The 27,222-nt window shown below is 42.2% G+C and overlaps 1 protein-coding gene across 6 annotated transcripts in view; it reads left to right on the top strand.

The window, feature by feature from the left end:
* LOC106571274 (unconventional myosin-VI) overlaps positions 1-27,222 on the top strand; it is a 126,072-nt gene that overhangs the window by 6,194 nt on the left and 92,656 nt on the right. Inside the window, exon 1 of one of the 6 annotated variants that reach the window (XM_082961708.1) lies at positions 23,404-23,760. The exons of 4 other annotated variants lie outside the window; for them this stretch is intronic. In XM_082961708.1, the coding sequence (XP_082817834.1) occupies positions 23,675-23,760 (86 nt within the window). In that variant the 5' untranslated portion in view covers positions 23,404-23,674. Of the gene's footprint in view, positions 1-23,403; positions 23,761-27,222 lie in introns of those variants that run through there. One more of the 6 variants, XM_082961707.1, reaches the window with a different exon arrangement.

Raw genomic sequence — 27,222 nt, forward strand, 5'->3', positions numbered from 1 at the left:
CTTACTCCGTAATAGAGATCACATTTATTTATAAAGCCCTTTTTACATCAGTTGATGTCACAAAGGGCTATACAGAAACCCAGCCTTAAAGCCCAATCAGCAAGCAATGCAGATGTAGAAGCACGGTGGCTAGGAAAAACTCCCTAGAAAGTCAGGAACCTAGGAGGAAACGGAGAGGGAAACTTTGACCCATATTAAACCGGCACTCTCCCTAGTCCCAACCCTGTGACATAAAAGCAAATATTATAGACTACAGTCTGTTTCTTTTGTTTTTTTTCTGTTGTCATTGAGGGCCATTTTTTGGCAATTTTTATACGCAGAAACATTATGGTTCTCTGTTCTATAGATGGAATAGTGGGACATTTTGCCTCACCAATGGGATGAGCATTCAGCATTCACTGTTATTATTTTAAATCAGAATTTAGCTGCAGCATCAATAATTCACTGTCTCTATGTTGTAACTTTAATGGGTTACAGAGTTAATGTTTAAGTTAATATCTTTAGATACAGCTCAATTAATTTTCTTTAGAGTTGTTTACATATGTAATTGTATTCGAATTTATGTGTTGGAGATTGAGAGAACTACATACATATTTTTGTTGTATTGGATTATGCTTTTGACTGCAAGTTCCAGAATGCCTTGCGACAGGAAGTAGAGAAAGAACGCGGCAGTTATGTACAAGTGACAAGTGATTATCCCGACTTTCGCTAGCAACTTTCTTTTATTGTTTTGTAGAATCTAAAGTTGTTAAATGTAACGTGAACTAATAGAAGCTTTCATTTCAAACCCGACGTCCTGAGTCATTACTTTGGAGATAGTTATTTTATACTCTATGGCCATGGATCATGTATAGCTTTTACTAATCCTGCGTCTCCCCTGTGTTGCTATTCCTCCTGTACCGATGCTGAAACTTAACTAGTACTTTTAAGAGACACAGTGGGATAAGCAGCTTGGGGCCTCCAGACTCTGGCTGGATCCCAAATGGCACCCTATTCCCTACATACTATAGTGCACTACTTTTGACCAGGGCCCATAGTTTTGTACACTATATAGGGAATAGGGTGCCATTTGGGACTCAGAGAGTGTGTGTGTCTGCTTGGGCCTAATGTGGTTCAAGCTATCTGTGTGTGAGAGAGAGAGAGAGAGGCCACCACTGTTTTCCTGCCAGTTCCATTTGGCTCCAGTCATTGTCTCAAAGTGTTTTCCATGTTCTCGTTGGCTAGATAAGATGGATGGGCTCTTGGGAAATGGCAACTCCTGGTTCTCAGTGCCTCTCTGACTTGCTATCTGAGTGTCTTCAGACCGTGACACCACCGAGGCTTCCTCTCTATTCATTGTCTGGTGGCTGTGGAGTGTCTCTGTTGAGTCCCAAATGGTACCCTATTCCCTAATATAGTGCGCTACCCTATGTGCCCTGGTCAAAAGTAGTGCACTACAAAGGCTTTGTGTGGTATGTGCACATTGAATAATCAGTGGTGTATCTGTGTCGGGATGACATCACATAGCAGAGAGATTACTGTACGCCTGAAAAGAGAAGATTGTGGGAACGAGATTTGTGCTGTCTGTGTAGCTCTCGAGGGACTGGCCGTAGGGGGATGTTGTCTTAGGGTTTAGTTGACAAAGGACAGACTGCACAGACTGGGTCCTAGTAAAGGTTCCTTTTGAGTGTGTGGAATCCTTAGTTGAGATCCATGCGAGTTGCTCAAACGTTTTGAGTAGGCCTAAATTATGGAAATGGAAGATGGGCTACGATTTATGCCAATATGATGATGATGATGATGATAGCTCATAGTGATGGGGGGGGATTGATACAGTTACATATCGTAATATTATTTGAGACAATATTATACCGATACTTTGACTAAAAGTATAGATTTGTTAAAATATGATTTATTATTATTCGTTGTTATTGTTAGGTATTAACTCATATTATCCATCCTATAGCTTGTTCTCCATCTTCTTTTTAAATAGTGAGCCAACATGATTTCAGCACATTTCCATGACTGATCAAAGCAATTTTTTTTCATCCTCTGTCATGTCTCTCTGCAGCAGACATATAGTGAGCAATATGTTTTGGAACATTAAATCGCAATAAAATCACAGTATCGAATCGCAATACATATAGAATCATGACAATCACAATGCATATCTTACCGGCACCTACAGTTCCTTCAGAAAGTATTCACACCCCTTGACTTTTTGTTGTGTTATTGATTACATTTAGATTTTGTCACTGGCCTACACACAATACCCCATAATGTCAAAGTGGAATTATGTTTTTAGAAATTTGTAGTAATTAATGAAAAATGAGAAGCTGAAATGTCTTGAATCAATAAGTATTCAACTCCTTTGTTACGGCAAGACAAAATACGTTCAGGAGTGAAAATGTGCTCAACAAGTCACATAAGTTGCATGGACTTTGTGTAATAATAGTGTTTTAACATGATTTTTTTAAATGACAACCAGTTCTCTGTACCTCACACACACTGAGTCATTCAAAACATTAAGAACACCTGCTCTTTCTATCACAGACTGACCAGGTCAATTCAGATGAAAGCTATGATCTCTTATTATTGTCACTTGTTAAATCCACTTCAATCAGTGTAGATGAAGAAGAGACCGGTTAAAGAAGGATTTTTAAGCCTTGAGACAACTGAGACATGGATTGTGTATTTGTGCCATTCAGAGGGTGAATGGGCAAGACAAAAGATTTCAGTGCATTTGAATGGGGTATGGTAGTAGGTGCCAGGCGCACTGGTTTAAGTGTGTCAAGAGCTGCAACGTTGCTGGGTTTTTCACGCTCAACAATTTCCCATGTGTATGAAGATGGGTCCTCCACCCAAAGGACATCCAGCCAACTTGACACAGCTGTGGGAAGCATTGCAGTCAACATGGGCCGACATCCCTGTGGAACGCTTTCGACACCTTGTGTAGTCCATGACCCAACGAATTGAGGCTGTTCTGTGGTCAAAAAGGTGGGGTGCAACTCAATATTACGATGGTATCCTTAATGCTTTGTACACTCAGTGTCAAATAATTTAAACACCAATTCGACCACAAAGACCAGGGAGGTTTTCCAATGCCTCGCGAAGAATGGCACATATTGGTAGATGGCTAAAATAAAAAAAGCAAACATTAAAAATCCCTTTGAGCATGGTGACGTTCATAATTACACTTTGGATGGTGTATTAATACACCCAGGCACTACAAAGATACAGGAGTCCTTCCTAACTCAGATGCCGGAGAGGAAGGAAACCGCTCAGGGATTTCACAATGAGGCCAATGGTGACTTGAAAACAGTTAGAGTTTGATGGTTGTGATAGAACTGAGGATGGATCAACAACATTGTAGTGAATCCACAATAATGACTTAAATGACTGAGTGAAAAGAAGACGCCTGTACAGAATAAAAGTCTTCAAAACATACATCCTATTTGCAATACGGCACTAAAGTAAAACTGCAAAAAAATGTGGCAAAGTAAGGAACTTTATAAAGCGTTATGTTTGGGGCAAATCCAACGCATCACGGAGTACCACTCTTCATATCAGCAAGCATGGTGGTGGCTGCATCATGTTATGGATATGCTTTTCCTAGAGGGAAATCTGATTCTGTCTACTTTCCAACAGACACTGGGAGACATTCACCTTTCAGCAGGACAATAACCTAAAACACAAGACCAAATATACACAAGTTGCTTACCAAGACGACATTGAACGTTCATGAGTGGCCTAGTTACAATTTTGATTTAAATCGGGCTTTAAAATCTATGGCAAGACTTGAAAATGGTTGTCTAGCAATGATCAACAACCAACTTGACAGAGTTAGAATACTTTTTTTAAAGAATAATGTGCAAATATTGTACAATCCCGGTGTGCAAAGCACTTAGACTTACCCAGAAAGACTCACAGCTGTAGCCTAATCTCTGCCAAAGGTGATTCTAATGTATTGAATCAGGAGTGTGAATACTTATGTAAATAAGGTATTTTTGAATTTAATTTTCAATACATTTGCTACTATTTCTAAAAACATGTTTTCACTTTGTCCAGTATGGGGTGTTGTGTTTAGGTGGGTGTTTTTTGTTGTTGTCCATTTTGAATTCAGGCTGTAACACAACAAAGTGGAATAATTCAAGGTGTATGAAGGCACTGTAAGTGTCGTGATCATATCGAGAGGTCTCTGGCAATCCCCAGCCAAAGTAGTGCACGACTCATGAGTAGCATGATTGGAAATAAAATACAACAGAATGTGAACTCAATGTGAACTTCAAAAGGTTTAGGCTTCTTGTTGGAGGAGTTTGAATGCTCCTGGAAGCTCTGGTACCATAAGGCTGGATACATTCAAAGTGAATTCACACTGAAGAGTAACACGTTAAGCTCCTTTTCATTGTCTTACTGATACTTTAATTACAGATAAGAATGTGTGACCTGGATGCCACCCTGCCCTTTGTCAGTTTGACTTGTTATAGATAGATTTATTTGACAATTCAAAAGATAATACAACCACATGTCGATAATGTAATGACAATCTTATTTTGAAAAAGTATTTCCGTTGTGGTCCTCTTAAATAAATGGTTAAAACATTAACAATCATAAACATAGTAGGCTTAAGCTAGACAGTAGACAATGCAGTGCAGTGATGATCAAATCCCCTAGTCCAGGGGTTCTCAACTTTTTGGGTCCGGGGACCCTGTTGTGATAGCAAATTCATCTGGGACCCCTCATAACTCCAGTGAAATAACATAGCGTACAAGGAGTTTTACTATGACTTCGGTAGTGCATGGCCTGAAAAAACAAGTCTCATGCCCTGGGAAGGAACATCTTAAAGGCACACTTCTTGGCATTGGGGAGAAAGTTGTGTAGTTTTCAAGCACATTTCCTGCAATTTTAAAAAAGAAATGCCATGAGTCAGAACATTTTTTTAAGCTTAAATTACAGCGCATTTACAGTTTCTATAAGAAAGTCTATACCACTTTGAACTTTATTTTCACATTTTATTGTGTTTCAAAGTGGGATTGATCTACACAAAATTCTCAGTCAAAGGGAAAATACAATTCTACAAATGTTTTAAATGAATAAAAATGCTATAATTATTGACCCCCTTTGTTTAGGCAAGTCTAAATGGGTTCAGAAGTAATATTTGGCTAAACACATCACATAATAAATGATATAGACTCTGTGAAGTAATAAGCTGTAAAACAGAAAAATAGACAAATATAGGGCATTACAACCATGAATAACATCAATTCACCTAAGTTTAGATGAGGATAAACTCATGCAATACAAATGATATTTACCTGAATTGCTGGCAGCGGTCTGAAGTACGGAGTCAGGTGATGTTGCCAGCCATATCTTTCCACCAGCACCATACCATCCTCTAGTCGTCCAACCAGCTGTGCTGATGCTGAAAGACTATTTTATCAATATTTTATCGTTCCGGCCATTATTATGAGCTGTCCTCCCCTCAGCAGCCTCCTGTGTACTGCGTAGATCATACACGTAGCTAGCTAGCGAGCCAGCCGGGGCGGCGGTGTTGTTGAGTGCAGTATCAACACTTTTGCAGTTCTCCACGGCTGTCTTTTGTTTTATTTTACCACAGTAGCAAGGATGATCTACATACTGAGCAGCTCGTGTTATAGACAGAAGCCTGAGGTATGGCAGACCAATCAGAGCAGATCTCTTGGCATGCCCATCCATTATCTCAGCCAATCATGACTAGGTTCCAGTCCTTTTCCGTGGCTCAACCAACTAGGCTTGTAATTGTACCATTTTTATTCGGTTTAACAGATGACGTACAAGTTTTGTTATTAAGGCACATCAAAGTTCACATGTTCAAGATGGCATTATTGCAACAACAAAAAAATGCATTTTGATGCAAATGTTCAAATGCTTCCTGTGAAGTAGTGACGTCCGTCATACGCCCAGCTTTCTGAAACGGGTCCCTATTAAGGTTGACATGTTTTTTGAATGACGACCTCTTCCTCTGTCCCCCATACATATAACATATTTAAGGTCCCTCAGTCAAGTATTGAATTTCAAGCACAAATTCAACTACGAAAACCAGGGAGCTTTTTGAAAGCCTCATAATGATAGGCAGTGATTGGTAGATGGGTAACAGCAAATCAATATATGGATGATATCTTTAAGCTTAGTCAAATTAATAATTATGCTGTGGATGATGTATTAAACCAACCAGACACATCAATTATGCAGTCATCCTTCTGAACTGCAGGACAGGAAGGAAACTTAGGGATGTCCCCATGAGTCCATTGGTGACAGTTCAATGTCTGTGATGGGAGAAACCTGAGGATAGATGAACAACATTGTAGTGACTCCACAATAATTACCTAAAATGACAGAGTGAAAATAAGAATACAAAATATTCCAAAACATGCATATGTATGCAACAAGACACTAAAGTAATACTGCTGAAAAACACTGCATAGGAATACACTTTTTGGCCTAAATGCAAGGTGTTATGTTTGGGGCAAATCCAACACCACACATCACTGAAAATCCTAAAGGAAAACCTGCTTCAGTCTACTTTACAACAGACACTGGGAGAGGGATTCAGCTTTCAGAAGGAGAATAACCTACAACACAAAGCCAAATATACACGGGAGTTGCTTATCAAAAAGACAGTGAATGTCCCTGAGTGGCCAAGTTACAGTTTTGACATAAATATGCTTGAAAATCTACGGCAAGACTTGAAAATTGCTGTCTAGCCATGATCCCCCAACATCTTGACAGAGCTTGAAGACTTTTGAAAAGAATAATGGGAAAATATTGCACAATACAGGTGTGCAAAGCTCTTATGAGACTTACCTAAGAAGACTCACAGCTATAATCACTGCCACAGGTGTTTCTAACGTGTATTGACTCGGTGAATACTTATCTAATAAAAATATATATTCCACTTTGACATTAGAGTTTTTGGTGTATATTGTTGCCAAAAAAAGATCATTAAAACAATTTTAATCCCAATTTGTAACACAATAAAATGTAAAGAAATCCAGGGGCACTTCCTATAGGCAGTGTGTGTACCAAAAATATTTTTTGGGGGGGAATACAAGAAGTATTAAGTGGAAAATACTGTAGATGGCAATCTCCATGTGAGCCTCCCAGGCCCATGTTGCCCAGGGTTAAGAACAGAAATTGTAGATTGATAATATTACATTGACTTGTATTACACCCTCTAAACTTATTCCACGTATCCCTTGTAACACATTTTGGCCATCTTTTGTTGTTGATAGTACTTGTGTATATATAAGATGATAAAAAAAAATATATATATATATACACACACACACACACACAGTACCAGTCAACAGTTTGGACACACCTACTCATTCAAGGGTTTTTCATTATTTTTTACAATTTTCTACATTGTGGAATAATATTGAAGACATCAAAACTATGGAATCATGTAGTAACCAAAAAAGTGTTTAACCTCTTACATCTAGACGTTCCGCTAGCGGAACACCTGCTCCAATATCCAATGATAGGCGTGGCGCGAATTACAAATTCCTCAAAAATACAAAAACTTAAATTTTTCAAACATATGACTATTTCACAGCATTTTAAGACAAGACTCTCCTTTATCTAACCACACTGTCCGATTTCAAAAAGGCTTTACAGCGAAAGCAAAACATTAGATTATGTCAGCAGAGTACCAAGCCAGAAATAATCAGACACCCATTTTTCAAGCTAGCATATAATGTCACAAAAACCCAGAAGACAGCTAAATGCAGCACTAACCTTTGATGATCTTCATCAGATGACACACCTAGAACATTATGTTATACAATACATGCATGTTTTGTTCAATCAAGTTCATATTTATATCAAAAAACAGCTTTTTACATTAGCATGTGACGTTCAGAACTAGCATACCCCCCGCAAACTTCCGGGGAATTTGCTAACAATTTACTATATTACTCACGATAAACATTCACAAAAAACATAACAATTATTTTAAGAATTATAGATACAGAACTCCTCTATGCACTCGATATGTCCGATTTTAAAATAGCTTTTTGGTGAAAGCACATTTTGCAATATTCTAAGTACATAGCCCAGCCATCACGGGCTAGCTATTTAGACACCCGGCAAGTTTAGCCTTCACCAAAATCAGATTTACTATTATAAAAGTTTGATTACCTTTTGTTGTCTTCGTCAGAATGCACTCCCAGGACTGCTACTTCAATAACAAATGTTGGTTTGGTCCAAAATAATCCATCGTTATATCCGAATAGTGGCGTTTTGTTCGTGCGTCCCAGACACTATCCGAAATGGTAAATCAGGGTCGTGCGCATGGCGCAATTCGTGACAAAAAAATTCTAAATATTCCATTACCGTACTTCGAAGATTGTCAACCGCTGTTTAAAATCAATTTTTATGCAATTTATCTCGTAAAAAAGCGATAATATTCTGACCGGGAATCTCCTTTTCGGCAAACAGAGGAAAAATCACAAAGACGGGGGCGGCCAGGGCACGCGCCTAAGCCCACAGTCCCTTGATCGGCCACTTGAGAAAGGCGATAATGTGTTTCAGCCTGGGGCTGGGATGACGACATTCAGGTTTTTCCCGGGCTCTGAGCGCCCATGGAAGACGTAGGAAGTGTCACGTTAGAGCAGAGATCCTTTGTAAAAGATAGAGATGGCAAAGAAGTTCAAGAAATGGTCAGACAGGCCACTTCCTGTAAAGGAATCTCTCAGGTTTTGACCTGCCATTTGAGTTCTGTTATACTCACAGACACCATTCAAACAGTTTTAGAAACTTTGGAGTGTTTTCTATCCAAAGCCAATAATTATATGCATATTCTAGTTACTGAGCAGGAGTAGTAACCAGATTAAATCGGGTACGTTTTTTTATCCAGCCGTGAATATACTGCCCCCTAGGCATAACAGGTTAACAAATCAAAATATATTTATATTTGAGATTCTTCAAAGTAGCCACACTTTGCCTTGATGACATCTTTGCACACTCTTTGCATTCTCTCAACCAGCTTCATGAGGTAGTCACCTGGAATGCATTTAAATTCACAGGTGTGCCTTGTTAAAAGTGAATTTGTGGAATTTCTTTCCTTAATGCGTTTGATATACAGAAGATGGCCCTATTTGGTAAAAGACCAAGTCCTTATTATGGCAAGAACTGCTCAAATAAGCTAAGAGAAATGTCAGTCCATCATTACTTTAGTTGGACCGCAGAGTGAAGGAAAAGCAGCCAACAAGTGCTCAGCATATGTGGGAACTCCTTCAAGACTGTTGGAAAATCATTCCAGGTGAAGCTGGTTGAGATAATGCCAAGAGTGTGCAAAGCTGTCATCAAGACAAAGGGTGGCTACTTTGAAGAATCTCAAATATATAACACATATTTTGACTTGTATAACACTTTTTGTGCTACATGATTCCGTGTTATTTCATAGTTTTGATGTCTTCACTATTATTCTGCAATGTAGAAAATAGTAATACAAAAAATACAGATAAACCCTTGAGTGAGGTGTGTGTGTGTGTGTGTGTGTGTGTGTGTGTGTGTGTGATATATATATATATATATATATATATATATATATATATATATATATATATATATATATACTGCTCAAAAACATAAAGGGAACACTTAAACAACACAATGTAACTCCAAGTCAATCACACTTCTGTGAAATCAAACTGTCCACTTAGGAAGCAACACTGATTGACAATAAATTTCACATGCTGTTGTGCAAATGGAATAGACAACAGGTGGAAATTATAGGCAATTAGCAAGACACCCCACGCACATCAATGCGAACTGTGGCAAGAAGGTTTGCTGTGTCTGTCAGCGTAGTGTCCAGAGCATGGAGGCGCTATCAGGAGACAGGCCAGTACATCAGGAGACATGGAGGAGGCCGTAGGAGGGCAACAACCCAGCAGCAGGACCGCTACCTCCGCCTTTGTGCAAGGAGGAGCAGGAGGAGCACTGCCAGAGCCCTGCAAAATGACCTCCAGCAGGCCACAAATGTGCATGTGTCTGCTCAAACGGTCAGAAACAGACTCCATGAGGGTGGTATGAGGGCTCGACGTCCACAGGTGGAGGTTGTGCTTACAGCCCAACACCGTGCAGGACGTTTGGCATTTGCCAGAGGACACCAAGATTGGCAAATTCGCCACTGGCGCTCTGTGCTCTTCACAGATGAAAGCAGGTTCACACAGATGAAAGCAGGTTCACACTGAGCACGTGACAGACGTGACAGAGTCTGGAGACGCCGTGGAGAACTTTCTGCTGCCTGCAACATCCTCCAGCATGACCGGTTTGGCGGTGGGTCAGTCATGGTGTCGGGTGGCATTTCTTTGGGGGGCCGCACAGCCCTCCATGTGCTCGCCAGAGGTAGCCTGACTGCCATTAGGTACCGAGATGAGATCCTCAGACCCCTTGTGAGACCATATGCTGGTGCGGTTGGCCCTGGGTTCCTCCTAATGCAAGACAATACTAGACCTCATGTGGCTGGAGTGTGTCAGCAGTTCCTGCAAGAGGAAGGTATTGATGCTATGGACTGGCCCGCCCGTTCCCCAGACCTGAATCCAATTGAGCACATCTGGGACATCATGTCTCGCTCCATCCACCAACGTCACGTTGCACCACAGACTGTCCAGGAGTTGGCGGATGCTTTAGTCCAGGTCTGGGAGGAGATCCCTCAGGAGACCATCCGCCACCTCATCAGGAGCATGCCCAGGCGTTGTAGGGAGGTCATACAGGCACGTGGAGGCCACACACACTACTGAGCCTCATTTTGACTTGTTTTAAGGACATTTCATCAAAGTTGGATCAGCCTGTAGTGTGGTTTTCCACTTTAATGTGTGATTGGAGTGTGACTCCAATTCCAGACCTCCATGGACCTCCATGGGTTGATAAATTGGATTTCCATTTATTATTTTTGTGTGATTTTGTTGTCAGCACATTCAACTATGTAAAGAAAAAAGTATTTAATAAGATGATTTCTTTCATTCAGATCTAGGATGTGTTGTTTAAGTGTTCCCTTTATTTTTTGGAGCAGTATATATATATATATACTGCTCAAAAACATAAAGGGAACACTTAAACAACACAATGTAACTCCAAGTCAATCACACTTCTGTGAAATCAAACTGTCCACTTAGGAAGCAGCACTGATTGACAATAAATTTCACATGCTGTTGTGCAAATGGAATATATATATATATATATATATATATATATATATATATATATATATATATATATAGAACACTTGCCCTTCTCAATGCTTAGCCTGAAATGGTGCTCAGTTCATTAGGGGCTACAATTTTTTTGTGGTTTAAGATAATTAGGATAACAATCGATGTTGCTTATGCACTGCACTTACAGTTGAAGTCGGAAGTTTACATACACCTTAGCCAAATACATTTAAACTCAGTTTTTCACAATTCCTGACATTTAATCCTAGTAAAAATTCCTGTTTTAGGTAATTTAGGATCACCACTTTATTTTAAGAATGTGAAATATCAGAATATTAGTAGAGAGAATGATTGATTTTATTTCAGCTTTTATTTCTTTCATCACATTCCCAGTGGGTCAGAAGTTTACATACACTCAATTAGTATTTGGTAGCATTGCCTTTAAATTGTTTAACTTGGGTCAAACGTTTTGGGTAGCCTTCCACAAGCTTCCCACATTCCTCCTGATAGAGCTGGTGTAACTGAGTCAGGTTTGTAGGCCTCGTTGCTCGCACACACTTTTTCAGTTCTGTCCACAGGATAGAAAATGTTTCTCCCAGGGATGAACCAGACTTGTGGAGGTCTACAATTTTTTTTCTGAGGTCTTGGCTGATTTCTTTTGATTTTCTCATGATGTCAAGCAAAGAGGCACTGAGTTTGAAGGTAGGCCTTGAAATACATCCACAGGTACACCTCCAATTGACTCAAATGATGTCACTTAGCCTATCAGAAGCTTCTAAAGCCATGACATTTTCTGGAATTTTCCAAGCTGTTTAAAGGCACAGTCAACTTAGTGTATCTAAACTTTTGACCCACTGGAATTGTGATACAGTGAAATGATCTGTAAATAATTGTTGGAAAAATGACTTGTCATGCACAAAGTAGATGTCCTAACCGACTTGCCAAAACTATAGTTTAACAAGAAATTTGTGAAGTAGTTGAGAAACGAGTTTTAATGACTCCAATTCTGTAGCGGTACTTATGTAAACTTCCGACTTCAACTGTATAAAATAGGAATAAGGCCTATAGGAAGGAATGGATGTGATACATATGCCTAGTTTGCCACAGGACCTGTAGAATTTGTCCAATGTTTATTTTAAGTGGCAGAGTCCCTCTGAAAACAGTTTATTGGCATTAGACTTCGACTTGAAGAAGAGGATTCTTGTCAATCTTTAAGCTGTGTAACAGGGTTGTAGGTTGAAGTTATGCTTTGGATTCACCGCATCTGCCGACCTCATCAAAACCAAGTTCGCTGAACTGGGAGGGAGTTTACACAATAGAGTCTCTAGGAACAGAGGGGAAGGGATTCCTGGCCACTTCAATAGCAACAAGCTGGTAATCTGCTGATCCTTTTACTCCTAGTTTGGGCAAGGCTTGGCTGCAGGAGAGTGATGCCTCAGCTTTTGTACAGTCACATACTGGGTCACATTCACCCACTGGGCACACAAACTGGAGAAATGTTGTTGAATGGAAAACATGAGCAGTCATACAGGCCATGTTCAGGTGCTGTTGTTGGCTACCTCCTGTGTTTTAAACCGTTTACTCACGTCTGGTGGCCACTGCTCACTAACACGACCCTAGTAGGCTTTACCTTCCTAGACCAGACTGGCTGGCACCAGGATCAGGAACCTGCTCCTGCTGAGCCTCTGTCAGCTCCAGTTAACAGGGCATGGATGAAAGCCCTATTTCTGACCTGTAGTCAGGAACCCCCTCTGTGGCAGGAACCATCACAGAGTCACCATCACAGAACCCTAGAGTTAGAATGAGTATACCAGTCAAATTGTGATATCAGAGGTTCCGAGCCCATTCTACTCATTCTATTTCTGTGGCTGCAACCCTGACTGAGGAGAAGAATAAACATTTGTTGTGTGAGCACGACAGTGAAAACTGAATGGCACTACATATTTATAACGTGTCCGTAAGGTGTTAACTGAACTTAAATCATTAAGCCTGTAGTTTGAAAACCTGTTTTGTCAAGTAGGATAATCCTCACTCGCAAAACTGACAGTTACGATTGTGGTGTAGAGACCATATCCTAGGCCTAACTGACACACCCTTCAGGGCAGGGAAGCCATAATCTTATAGTCAGTCTCCCTCTGGGACACAAGTCATGTCTCGAAAAACTAACTCCAGCTGACTGTCTCCATGATGCAAGTTCTAGTTACTTAGCATGATATATGGCATTAAAGTACACTACAGTACTAGTCTGTGGAGTAGGCCCCTCCCACTTTAAACTCACGCATTACATTTTGCAGGCTGTAATTATTACTTATCAGATGTTCTATAAATAACCACGTTTCCATCCAGTCATACCGTATAAAATCACAACCGCTATGATTAAAACAGGACGTTTCAGTACCATTTTATGAATTTCTTCGTTTGACATGGTGGAATCTTTTTGTGTCTAAAATGAATTATGCGAGAGATGGTGGTGGAAACGCCTTTATGTGTAAATATTGATATAATAACCATCATATCGAAGTAAACTTGGAGTTACGCTATGATATGGTGTGTGGCTCTCCATCAACGACAAGACGATGACTCAGAAACCCATTCCGTTTATTAGGCTACAGATTAAATAAATGATGATGAACATCACAGGGTGGTGAAAGTGCACAGTAACGATGCTACTTTCCCAAAAATATCAAGGGTTTTATTCTAGTGACATGATCGATGCTTAACTGCCATTTGACAACTATACATATTTTTGCTGTTATCCATAATAATCTCATGTAAACTAGCCTACCCTCACAGCCTATCCGCACTGTATCTGCGAGCTGTTGGTTAGAGTGCATGTGCCAAGACCAGAGTAGGCACATTTGCTATTTAACGCAACAGTTTTTGTGACAAAACTATCGTTTTAGAGTTGAAAATGCGATGGAATCACATTGAACTTTGTTTTTTTATTTGGTACATGAAAAAGTGTGTTTTGTGTGCTCTAGGTCATCACGTACTGCGTTTTATCCGCAAAATGTCCGTTTGGTGAAAAACAATGTACATATTTACTTCATGCAGATTCTTTAATATTTGCATGATAATCTGTCGTTATGCCTAGACAGGATGAGGGACAGGAAATGCTAGTTAATTATGTTAATATGCTATATTTATAGAACTAAGCATAGCTATAAATGCTGACTGTCATAGCACTAGAAAGAGACTGAAGCAGATTCAAAAGGCTTTGAAGGCTCAACTCTTTGGAGTTTAGTTCTTCTTCGGCGCTGCCTCCGGGCCCATTGTTTCTAAACATATCACAAGGTTTTGTTTCACTCTTCACCACGTGACTTTCCTTTACTATGACAGTGAGCTGTCAGTGCGTGGCAGACAGTGCGAACACCACTATAACAATCCTCTGTTTGTCCCAGCCATGGCAGAGCGAGGAGGGGGCCCAACATGCAGAACTCACAACCCATTTAAACGCTGCCTCTCAACTATTTTGATTTGACATCCTCAGCTGGGGAAGCAGTGGCTTTCTTTAGAATAGATAGGATAGTCTGCCTTTCTCTCCTAATCCTCTTCAGAAACATCCAATACACTTAAACCAGCAGCTGCTATTGGTCTGAACATCCATATTAATACCATTTGGTTTCCTGTCTTCGCTGAAATATCCCGACCCTCCCAGCCACCACACACAGACACTCCCACCCCTTGGCCTTCGTGTTGTCCTACCCACCCCTTGGCCTTCGTGTTGTCCTACCCACCCCTTGGCCTTCGTGTTGTCCTACCCACCCCTTGGCCTTCGTGTTGTCCTACCCACCCCTTGGCCTTCGTGTTGTCCTACCCACCCCTTGGCCTTCGTGTTGTCCTACCCACCCCTTGGCCTTCGTGTTGTCCTACCCACCCCATGGCCTTCGTGTTGTCCTACCCACCCCATGGCCTTCGTGTTGTCCTACCCACCCCTTGGCCTTCGTGTTGTCCTACCCACCCCTTGGCCTTCGTGTTGTCCTACCCACCCCTTGGCCTTCGTGTTGTCCTACCTAAGCTCTTCTCTTCCCACATTTCCCTTCAGCAGGTTGTCAGATTGTGGAGTGAGAGAGAAAAAAATACCTTTAGAAACAGACTCACTCTGGGGCAGCTAGCACCATGATCCCCAATCACACTACACTATGATCTGATGCAACTGGTTGGTTATGCTGGGTTAGCTTTAGCTCTGCATCAAGTAGTCCATGTTGTGGCCGCTGTACAAGACTTATTGATTGGCTACTCCCTAAGGTAAAGGAGCACCACATCAACCCTTCCCAGGTCCCACTATGTTCCATTCAAGGAACAACAACTCAACCCTTCCCAGGTCCCACTATGTTCCATGCTTTCTATGTTGTATTCATGGAGTATTCATGGGGTACCCATAGTATTCATGGGGTACCCATATGTTATTTATTTATTTTTTGCTCTTTTGCACCCCAGTATCTCTTACTTGCACATCATTATCTGCACATCTATCACTCCAGTGTTAATGCTAAATTGTAATTATTTCGCCACTATGGCCTATTTATTGCCTTACCTCCCTAATTCTACTACATTTGCACACACTACATCATAGATTTTTCTATTGTGTATGTTTGTTTATCCCATGTGAAACTCTGTGTTGTTGATTTTGTCGCACTGCTTTGCTTTATCCTGGTCAGGTCACAGTTGTAAATGAGAACTTGTTCTCAACTGGCCTACCTGGTTAAATAAAGGTGAAATAAAAAAACTGTAACAAACAAAAGCATTGTGCATTGCTCAAGTTCTGCTGCATGTCAGAACATACGACGAGCCTTGATGTCTTCATAGTCAAATTTATTTGCATATGTAAATTGCAAAAGATGTGGCACATGAGCTAGTAAGCAAATACCTCCTTGTTACGCAGCAGCGTAAAGGCCAGGTGTGCTCAGCCAGCACGTCACGCAAAAAAATCCCTTTCCGGGTAAAATGGCTTCTATGTTTTCCAGGCGTTTGGCTTGGCACTGAGCTGGAGTTACCATGTACAGTAGAAATACATCACAGCAGGACCTTGGCCAAGTCCTAAATGATACCCTATTCCCTATACAGTACACAGAGAATAGGGTGCCATTTGGGATTATGCCCTTGTCACAAGGCCAATCAAACAAATGTGTTTGCCCTTTCCTCTGCCCAGTGATTGGAAACACATTTCCTTCAAATGCACATTGCTCAAACTATATCAGATGTGCCATAGTGCCTACATTAGTTATTGAGCAATAGTGTGAGTTGTGAAGATTGACTGGCACACCTAAAGTGCCTCAAAAGTGGCAATCTTTGAGTTGATTGCCTGGATCAAGAGAAGTAGCAACTCCTAGCCTACTCTCTCCAGAACGGCATGTGGTAATCACATGATCAGGCGTGATTCTGTATTACCATCATATAAACCACCATATATTTCCTGTATAGTGCACTACCTTTGACCAGGGCTATTGGGCTCTGGTCAAAATAATATGCACTATATAGGGAATAGGGTGCCATTTGGGACGCAAAGAGTCAGATGGCTTCTATCACTGTGCTTACTGTCCCCTCCCTGAGTTATCAGGAGGAAGGAACGGTAGGCAGCCATATGTGAAATCTGTTCAATTAGCATCTCTACTTTAGTTTTACACACTAATGGATATTTCATATGATAATCAGCATGCAGCATCAGCATTCTGTATGCGAGGTAGCCCTGCATAGGGACCCGCTGACAAATGGAGATCTTTGCTATTGTGCCTTAGGCTACTAGCTAGAATGTGACAGAAATTCTGTTTGAACACTTGGGCCTGTGTATTTTTAGGCCTTTTCGGTGAACGTTGAACCTTCAATAATTCTATAGTAAGATGTAAGGCAGCTCTGCTTCTAACTCCTAAGAAACTTTGCAGAATTTTTTTTGTGTGTGTTATTTCTTACATTATTTGCCCATGTTTTTAATTTTTTTTATTACATACAGCTGGAAATAACTTTTGAATGTCAGAGTGGCGGTAACTCGCCAGCATTACGACCAGGAATACGACTTTCCCGAATTGGATCCTTTGTTCGTACCCCCAGGGAAATTTAACTTCATCCAGAGGCTGCTCCAAAACACTGCAGGAACCAGGCTATGAGGGGTGGCCAGTCCTCTTCTGGCTGTGCCGGGTGGAGATTATAACAGAACATGGCCAAGATCTTCATAGATGACCAGCAGGGTCAAATAATAATAATAATCACAGTGGTTGTAGAGGGTGCAACAGGTCAGCACCTCAGGAGTAAATGTCAGTTGGCTTTTCGTAGCCGATCACATTCAGAATATCTCTACCGCTCCTACTGTCTCTAGAGAGTTGAAAACAGCAGGTCTGGGACAGGTAGCACGTCCGGTGAACAGGTCAGGGTTCCATAGCTGCAGGCAGAACAGTTGAAACTGGAGCAGCAGCACGGCCAGGTGGACAGCAAAGAGTTATCAGGCCAGGTAGTCATGAGGCATGGTCCTAGGGCTGAGTGAGAGTGTGTGAGAGAGAGAGAGAGAGAGTATACTGAAATACTCCAGATATAACAGACTGACCCTAGCCCCCCGACTCATAAATACTGGAGGCTGAGACAGGAGGGGTCGGGAGACACTGTGGCCCCATCCGACAATACCCCCGGACAGGGCCAAACAGGAAGGATATAACCCCACCCACTTTGCCAAAGCACAGCCCCCACACCACTGGAGAGAGAACTTCAACCACCAACTTACCATCCTGAGACAAGGCCGAGTATAGCCCACAAAGATCTACGCCACGGCACAACCCAAGGGGGGGCGCCAACCCAGACAGGAAGATCACGTTAGTGACTCAACCCACTCAAGTGTCGCACCCCTTCTAGGGATGGCATGGAAGAGCACCAGCAAGCCAGTGATTCAGTCCCCGTAATAGGGTTAGAGGCAGAGAATCCCAGTGGAGAGAGGGGAACGGAGACAGCAAGGGCGGTTCGTTGCTCCAGTGCCTTTCCGTTCACCTTCACACTCCTGGGCCAGACTACACTCAATCATAGGGCCTACTGAAGAGATGAGTCTTCAGTAAAGGCTTAAAGGTTGAGACCGAGTCTGCGTCTCTCACATGGGTAGGCAGCCCATTCCCTAAAAATGGAGCTCTATAGGAGAAAGCCCTGCCTCCAGCTCTTTGCTTAGAAATTCTAGGGACAATTAGGAGGCCTGCGTCTTGTGACCGTAGCGTACGTGTAGGTATGTACGGCAGGACCAAATCAGAGAGAGATAGGTAGGAGCAAGCCCATGTAATGCTTTGTAGGTTAGCGGTAAAATCTTGAAATCAGCCCTAGCCTTAACAGGAAGCCAGTGTAGAGAGGCTAGCACTGGACTAATATGATCACATTTTTTTGGTTCTAGTCAAGATTCTAGCAGCCGTGTTTAGCACTAACTGAAGTTTATTTAGTGCTTTATCCGTGTAGCCGGAAAGTAGAGCATTGTAGTAGTCTAACCTAGAATGACAAAAGCATGGATACATTTTTCTGCATCATTTTTGGACAGAAAGTTTCTGATTTTTTTCAATGTTACGTAGATGGGGGAAAAAAGCTGTCCTTGAAACAGTCTTGATATGTTTGTCAAAAGAGAGATCAGGGTCCTTCACAGTTTTATTTGAGACGACTGTACAACCATCAAGATTAATTGTCAGATTTAACAGAAGATCTCTCTGTCTCTTGGGACCTAGAACAAGCATCTCTGTTTTGTCCAAGTTTAAAAGTAGAAGATTTGCAGCCATCCACTTCCTTATGTCTGAAACACAGGGTTCCAGCGAGGGCAATTTTGGGGCTTCACCATGTTTCATCGAAATGTACAGCTGTGTGTCATCCGCATAGCAGTGAAATTTAACATTATGTTTCCGAATGACATCACCAAGAGGTAAAATATATAGTGAAAACAATAGTGGTCCCAAAACGGAACCTTGAGGAACACCGAAATTTACAGTTGATTTGTCAGAGGACAAATCATCCACAGAGACAAACTGATATCTTTCCGACAGATAAGATCTAAACCAGGCCAGAACTTGTCCATGTAGACCAATTTTGGTTTCTAATCTCTCCAAAAGAATGTGGTGATCGATGGTATCAAAAGTAGCACTAAGGTCTAGGAGCACAAGGACAGATGCAGAGCCTCGGTCTGACGCCATTAAAAGGTAATTTACCACCTTCACAAGTGCAGTCTCAGTGCTATGATGGTGTCTAAAACAAAACTGAAGCGTTTCGTATACATTGTCTTCAGGAAGGCAGTGAGTTGCTGCGCAACAGCTTTTTCTAAAAGTTTTGAGAGAAATGGGAGATTTGATATAGGCCGATTAGTTTTTTATATATTCTGGGTGAAGATTTGGCTTTTTCAAGAGAGGCTTTATTACTGTCACTTTTAGTGAGTTTGGTACACATCCAGTGGATAGAGAGCCGTTTATTATGTTCAACATAGTAGGGCCAAGCACAGGAAGCAGCTCTTTCAGTAGTTTAGTTGCAATAGAGTCCAGTATGCAGCTTGAAGGTTTAGAGGCCATGATTATTTTCATCATTGTGTCAAGAGATATAGTACTGAAAAACTTGAGTGTCTCCCTTGATCCTAGGTCCTGGCAGAGTTGTGCAGACTCAGGACAACTGAGCTTTGGATGAATACGCAGATTTAAAGAGGAGTCTGTAATTTGCTTTCTAATGATCATGATCTTTTCCTCAAAGAAGTTCATGAATTTATCACTGCTGAAGTGAAAACCATCCTCTCTTGGGGAATGCTGCTTTTTTGTTAGCTTTGCGACAGTATCAAAATACATTTTGGATTGTTCTTATTTTCCTCAATTAAGTTGGAAAAATAGGATGATCGAGCAGCAGTGAGGGCTCTTCGATACTTTCCAAGCTAGTTGGAAGACTTCCAGTTTGGTGTGGCGCCATTTCCGTTCCAATTTTCTGGAAGCTTGCTTCAGAGCTCGGGTATTTTCTGTATACCAGGGAGCTAGTTTCTTACGACAAATGTTTTTTGTTTTGGGGGGTGCGACTGCATCTAGGGTATTGCACAAGGTTAAATTGAGTTCCTCAGTTAGGTGGTTAACTGATTTTTGTACTCTGACGTCCTTAGGTAGGCGGAGGGAGTCTGGAAGGGCATCTAGGAATCTTTGGGTTGTCTGAGAATTTATAGTATGACTTTTGATGATCCTTGGTTGGGGTCTGAGCAGATTAGGTCCAGAGTATGACTGTGGCAGTGAGTAGGTCCGGAGACATGTTGGACAAAACCCACTGAGTCGATGATGGCTCCGAAAGCCTTTTGGAGTGAGTCTGTGGACTTTTCCATGTGAATATTAAAGTCACCAAAAATTAGAATATTATCTGCCATGACTACAAGGTCCGATAGGGAACTCAGTGAGGAACGCTGTATATGGCCCAGGAGGCCTATAAACAGTAGCTATACAAAGTGATTGAGTAGGCTGTATAGATTTCATGACTAGAAGCTCAAAAGACGAAAACGTTTTTTTTTTGTAAATTGAAATTTGCTATCATAAATGTTAGCAACACCTCCGCCTTTGCGGGATGCGCGGGGATATGGTCACTAGTGTAACCAGCAGGTGAGGGCTCATTTAACACAGTAAATTCATCAGTCTTAAGCCATGTTTCAGTCAGGCCAATCACATCAAGATTATGATCAGTGATTAGTTCATTGACTATAATTGCCTTGGAAGTGAGGGATCTAACATTTAAGTAGCCTTATTTTGAAATGTGAAGTATCACAATCTTTCAATAATGGCAGGAATGGAGGAGGTCTTTATTCCAGTGAGATTGCTCAGGCGAACACCGCCATGTTTAGTTTTGCCCAACCTAGGTCGAGGCACAGCCACAGTCTCAATGGGGATAGCTGAGCTGACTACACTGACTGTGCTAGTGGCAGACTCCACTAAGCTGGCAGGCTGGCTAACAGGGTGCAGGCCAGGCAGCAGGCTATCTCATTGTGGAGCTAAGGGAGTTAGAGCCCTGTCTCTGTTTCTAGATAAGATGAGAGCACCCCTCCAGCTAGGATGGAGTCCTTCACTCCTCAACAGGCCAGGCTTGGTCCTGTTTATGGGTGAGTCCCAGAAAGAGGGCCAATTATCGACAAATTCTATCTTTTGGGAGGGGCAGAAAACAGTTTTCAACCAGCGATTGAGTTGTGAGACTCTGCTGTAGAGCTCATCATTCCCCCTAACAGATGCAATGAGGATCCCCTTCCAGACCGACATCAGGGATTGTAACATTCTCTGTTTCACGGAAACATGGTTCTCTCGGGATATACTGTCCCCGTCCATACAACAAGCTGGGTTCTCAGTACTCCGCGCAGTCAGGAATAAAGAACTCTCCCGGGAAGAGGAAAGGCAGGGGTTTATGTTTCATGATTAGCTACTCATGGTGTAATTGTGATAACATACAGAAACTCTAGTCCTTTTGTTTACCTGACCTAGAATACGTCATGCCGACCGTAGAGAATTATCTTTGGTAATAGTCACAGCCGTGTATAGTCCCCCTCAAGCCGATACCACGATGACCCTCAAAGAACTACACTGGACTTTATGCAAACTGGAAACCACATATCCTGAGGCCGCATTTATTGTAGCTAGGAATTTTAACAAAGCAAATCTGAGGAAAATGCTACTGAAGTTCTACCAACACATTGACTGTAGTACTGTAAAACATTAGACCACTACTACTCAACTTTCTGAAATGCCCCGCTCTCCCTGATCACGACTCCATTTTGCTCCTCCCTTCCTATAGGCACAAAATCAGCACGGGTACTTTCTGTTTAAGGTCTATTCGACACTGGTCTGACCAATCGGAATCCATGCTTCAAGATAGTTTTGATCACGTGGACTGGGATATGTTCCGGGTAGCCTCAGAGAATAACATCGACAAATACACAGATGCAGTGACTGAGTTCATCAGGAAGTGTATAGGAGATGTTGTAGTACAGTACAGAGACATAGTGTAGTCGCAATTCAATGGCTCAGACACGAGATGTATGTGGCAGGGTCTATAGGCAATCACGGAGTACAAAGGGAAAACCAGCCACGTCGGCGGACACCGTCTTACTTCTGGACAAGCTAAACACCTTCTTCACCCACTTTGAGGATAACACAGTGCCACCGACGCGGCCCGCTACCAAGGACTATGGGCTCTCCTTCTCCGTGGCCGACGTGAGTAAGACATTTAAGCATATTTACCCTCGCAAGGCTGCCGGCCCAGACGGCATCCATAGCCGCGTCCTCAGAGCATACGCAGACCAGCTGGCTGGGGTGTTTACGGACATATTCAATCTCTCCCTATCCCAGTCTGCTGTCCCCACTTGCTTCAAGATGGCCACCATTGTTCCTCTACCCAAGATACAAAGGTAACTGAACTAAATTACTATAGCCCCACGTCATTATGAAGTCATTGAGAGGCAAGTTAAGGATCATAAGAATGCTGTTCATTGACTATAGCTCAGCATTCAAACCATAGTACCCTCTAAGCTCATCATTAAGCTCAGGCCCTGAGTCCAAACCCCACCCTGTGCAACTGGGTCCTGGATTGCCTGATGGGCCACCCCCAGGTGGTGAAGGTAGGAAACAACACCTCCACTTCGCTGATCCTCAACATAGGGGCCCCAAAAGGGTGTGTGCTCAGCCCCCTCCTGTACTCCCTGTTCACCCATGACTGTGTGGCCATGCACGCCTACAACTCAATCATCAAGTTTGCAGATGACACAATAGTAGTAGGCCTGATTACCAACAATGACGAGACAGCCTACAGGGAGGAGGTGAGGGCCCTGGGAGAGTGGTGCCAGGAAAATAGTTTCTCACTCAACGTCAACAAAACAAAGGAGCTGATTGTGGCAGTGGTGTGAAGCCCCTCTCCACACCAATACCACTCTCTGTTGCCATCTATGCATAGTCACTTTAATTAACTCTACCTACGTGTACATACTACCTCAACTAACCGGTGCCCCCGCACATGGACTCTGTACCAGCACCCCCCTGTATATATTGTTATTTTTTTATTGCTCCTCTTTAATTACTTGTTACTTTTATCTCTTATTCTTATCTGTATTTTTTTTAACTGCACTGTTGGTTAGAGCCTGTAAGTAAGCATTTCACTGTAAGGTCTACACCTGTTGTATTCGACGCATGTGACGAATACAAATTTATTTGATGGTGGACTTCAGGAAACAGCATCGACGGGGCCGCAGTAAAGAAGGTGGAACGCTTCAACTTCCTCGGCTTACACATCACTGAAATGGTCCACTCACGCAGATAGTGGTGAAGAAGGTGCAACAGCACCTCTTCAACCTCAGGAGGCTGAAGAAATTTGGCTTGTCACCAAAAACACTCACAAACTTTCCCAGATGCACAATCGAGAGCATCCTGTCGGGCTGTATCACTGCCTGGTACGGTAATTGCACCGCCCGCAACCGCAGGGCTCTTCAGAGGGTGGTGTTCGTCTGCCCAACGCATCGCCGGGGGCAAACTACCTGCCCTCCAGGACACCCACAGCACCCAATGTCACAGGAAGGCCAAAAAGATCATCAAGGACATCAACCACCCGAGCCACGGCCTGTTCACCCCGCTCTCATCAAGAAGGAGAGGTCAGTACAGGTGCATCAAAGCTGGGACCGAGAGACTGAAAAACAGGCCTTCAGACTGTTAAATAGCCATCACTAGCCGGCTTCCACCAGGTTATGTAACCCTGCACCTTAGAGGCTGCTGCCCTATATACATAGACTTGGAATCACTAGTCTTCAATTTGCTTACCGCCCCAATAGATCCACAGACGATGCAATCATCATCGCACTGCACACTGCCCTATCCCATCTGGACAAGAGGAATACCTATGTAAGAATGAATAGTTAATAATAATGTTTACATACTGCTTTACTCATCTCATATGTATATACTGTATTCTACTTTATTTTAGTCAATGCCACTCTGACATTGCTCAATCTAATATTTGTATATTTCTTAATTCCACTCTTTTACTTTTAGATTTGTGTGTATTGTTGTGAATTGTTAGATACTACTGCACTGTTGGAGCTAGAAACACAAGCATTTCGCTACACCCGCAATAACATCTGCTAAAAATGTGTATGTGACAGATAAAATGTGATTTGAGTTGAAGCTGCACTGTCAGATGTTCAGATGCAGAGTGTTGGCTGTTGTGGGTGGTTGTCAGGATCAGTCTTTGTTCTGCTCTGCGTGGCTCGCCAAGGCAGTTCTAGTAATACATTTGGATAATGTGAATAAAGTAGGCTACTGCTTTAAGGGTGGCTGGGCACACTGTTTGTTTGCATCCAAATATTTACTTGTGGCCTAGTAATAGTAGCTCTTCTAGTCATCTTGAAATGCAAACTGGATTGCATTCAGTTTCAACTGAACTAAGACCACCACACCTTGAATGACGGAATGGAAATGTCCTAAGGTAATATCTAACTGGGTTAATCTGATAAGCGACCCGTGAACGTGTCATCAGGAAGCCAGGAGGGATTTTGAGTATTGACCTCATATCCTGATCCACAGGAGGTTGGTGGCACCTTAATTGGGGAGGAGTGGCATCAAATATGTCAAACACATGGTTTGATGCCATTCCATTTGCCTCCGTTCCAGCCATTATTATGAGCCTTTCTCCCCTCAGCAGCATCCACTGTTCATGATGTGTTTTCAGGAATGATGCTTTGACACACTAATTCAAATAATCCTGCATTATCAGTACTGATGTCACATGTCTTAGTATCGGGAATACTTCCCACTCCTCAATAGAGACTGGTCAGAGTCACGTTAGCCAGGTGCCGTACCGTTATTGGCCAGGTGTAGCGAGATATTATGGACAGATAATAGCGAATACCTAGTAAACAGTCACCACTAGCTGCTAGCCAGCCTCCGCCGGCCTCCTAGTCACCACTAGCGGCCTCCGCCCAGTACCCTGCCCTGAACCTTAGTCACTGTTATTAGCTGGCTAACACCCGGTACTCTACCCGGTACTCTACCCGGTACTCTATCCTTAGAGACTACTGCCCTATGTACATAGTCATTAAACACTGGTCACTTTTAATAATGTTCATACTGTTTGATCACTTCATATGTATACACTGTATTCTAGTCATGACTCATCAAATACAGTATAACTACTGCTTTACACACCTTTTCTATTCATATAGTATTCATACTGTCTATACACACCATTATATTTTGAGTGTACAAAACATTAAGAACACCTTCCTGATATTGAGTTGAACCCCTTTTGCCCTCAGAACAGCCTCAATTTGTCAGTGCATGAACTCTACAAGGTGTCAAAAGCATTCCACAGCCATGCAATCTCCATAGACAAACATTGACAGTAGAATGGCCCTACTTAAGAGCTCAGTGATTTTCAATGTAGCACCGTCATAGGATGCCACATTTCCAACAAGTGAGTTTGTCAAATTTATGCCCTGCTAGAGCTCCCCCGGTCAACTGTAAGTACTGTTGTGAAGTAGAAACGTCGAGGAGCAACAACTTTCATGCCGTGATATGGTGGGCCACACAAGCTCATAGAACGGGACCGCCAAGTGATGTAGCACGTAAAAATCGTCTGTCCTCGGTTGCAACACTCACTACAGAGTCCCAAACTGCCTCGAAGCAACGTCAGCCGAGCAGCCGCACACAAGCCTAAGATCACCATGCGCAATGCCAAGTGTCGGCCGGAGTGGTGTAAAGCTCGCAACCATTGGACTCTGGAGGAGTGGAAACGCATTCTCTGGAGTGATGAATCACGCTTCACCATCTGGCAGTCTGACGGACAATTCTGGGTTTGGCTGATGCCAGGAGAATGCTACCTTACCCAATGCATAGTGTCATCTGTAAAGTTGGAATAATGGTCTGGGGCTGTTTTTCATGGTTTGTGCTAGGTCCCTTAGTTCCAGTGAAGGGAAATCTTAACGCTACAGCAGACAATTACATTCTAGACGATTCTGTGCTTCCAACTTTGTGCCAACAGTTTAGGGAAGGCCCCTTCCTGTTTCAGCATGACAATGTCCCCGTGCACAAAGCGAGGTCCATACAGAAATGGTTTGTTGAGATGTGTTGAAGAACTTGACTGGCCTGCACAGAGCCCTAACCTCAACCCCATCGAACACCTTTGGGATGATTTGGAACGCAGACTGCGAGCTGTTGTGGAAAATCAGATATTTGCACAGATACATGAACTTGTGAATTCAATTTAGACTTTATTACAAACGTAACAGAGCCGAGCCCTTCCATGGAAAATACAAAATTCTCTAATCACAGAGTTCTGACTTTATAGTTTTTCCCGTCTTTACATAGCACATATAGTGCATCCTTGTATGTACATGAACAGCTCCTATTGGCCTTATAGTTCTCCCATCTTTGCATTACGTATAGAATCCCCTCCCTCTATATGAAAATAGCTCCTCTTGACCTTTCTACACCATTATCTTTCCATCTCAGTTCTTGCTTGTTAACGCCCACATCTGACAGCTGTATAGGTTATAATGGTAGCAGGCCCTGTTCATATATGTTCCATTCCTTATATAGCCACTCTGTCTTAGCACTTCAAAGTGGACAGTCTAAACACTGCCTGCTAATATTGGAGTCATGCGTTTTGCATGAGTTTCACTACCACAGAGCCAAGCCTAATCGGCCAACATCAGTGCCCGACCTCACTAATGCTCTCTGACATTGCTCGTTCTGAAATGTCTTAATTTCTTTATTTTTACTTTTTGGATTATGTGTGTATTGTTTTGTATTACTGCACTGTTGGAACTAGAAACACAAGCATTTCGCTGCACCTGCGATAACTTCTGCAAGTCTGTGTACGTGACCAATAAACCTTGATTTGATAGTATATTCAGATGGAATTACACTTCAGAATGAGGATGTGACGTGTAGTACTTACATTGGCAGGTGATTTTTTTTTTAAAAAAATAATAAAAAATAAAATAAAATGTACAGCCCAGCCAATAAGTTACTAGCAACCTTTGACCTATGCTTTTGCTACACCAAATTGGATAAAGGGACATTCCTGGAATCTTAGTGAGAGCCTTCTATGCTGCTGA

Source organism: Salmo salar, chromosome 15 (assembly GCF_965601325.2).
Source record: "Salmo salar chromosome 15, fSalSal1, whole genome shotgun sequence".
Classification (NCBI taxonomy): Eukaryota; Metazoa; Chordata; class Actinopteri; order Salmoniformes; family Salmonidae; genus Salmo; species Salmo salar.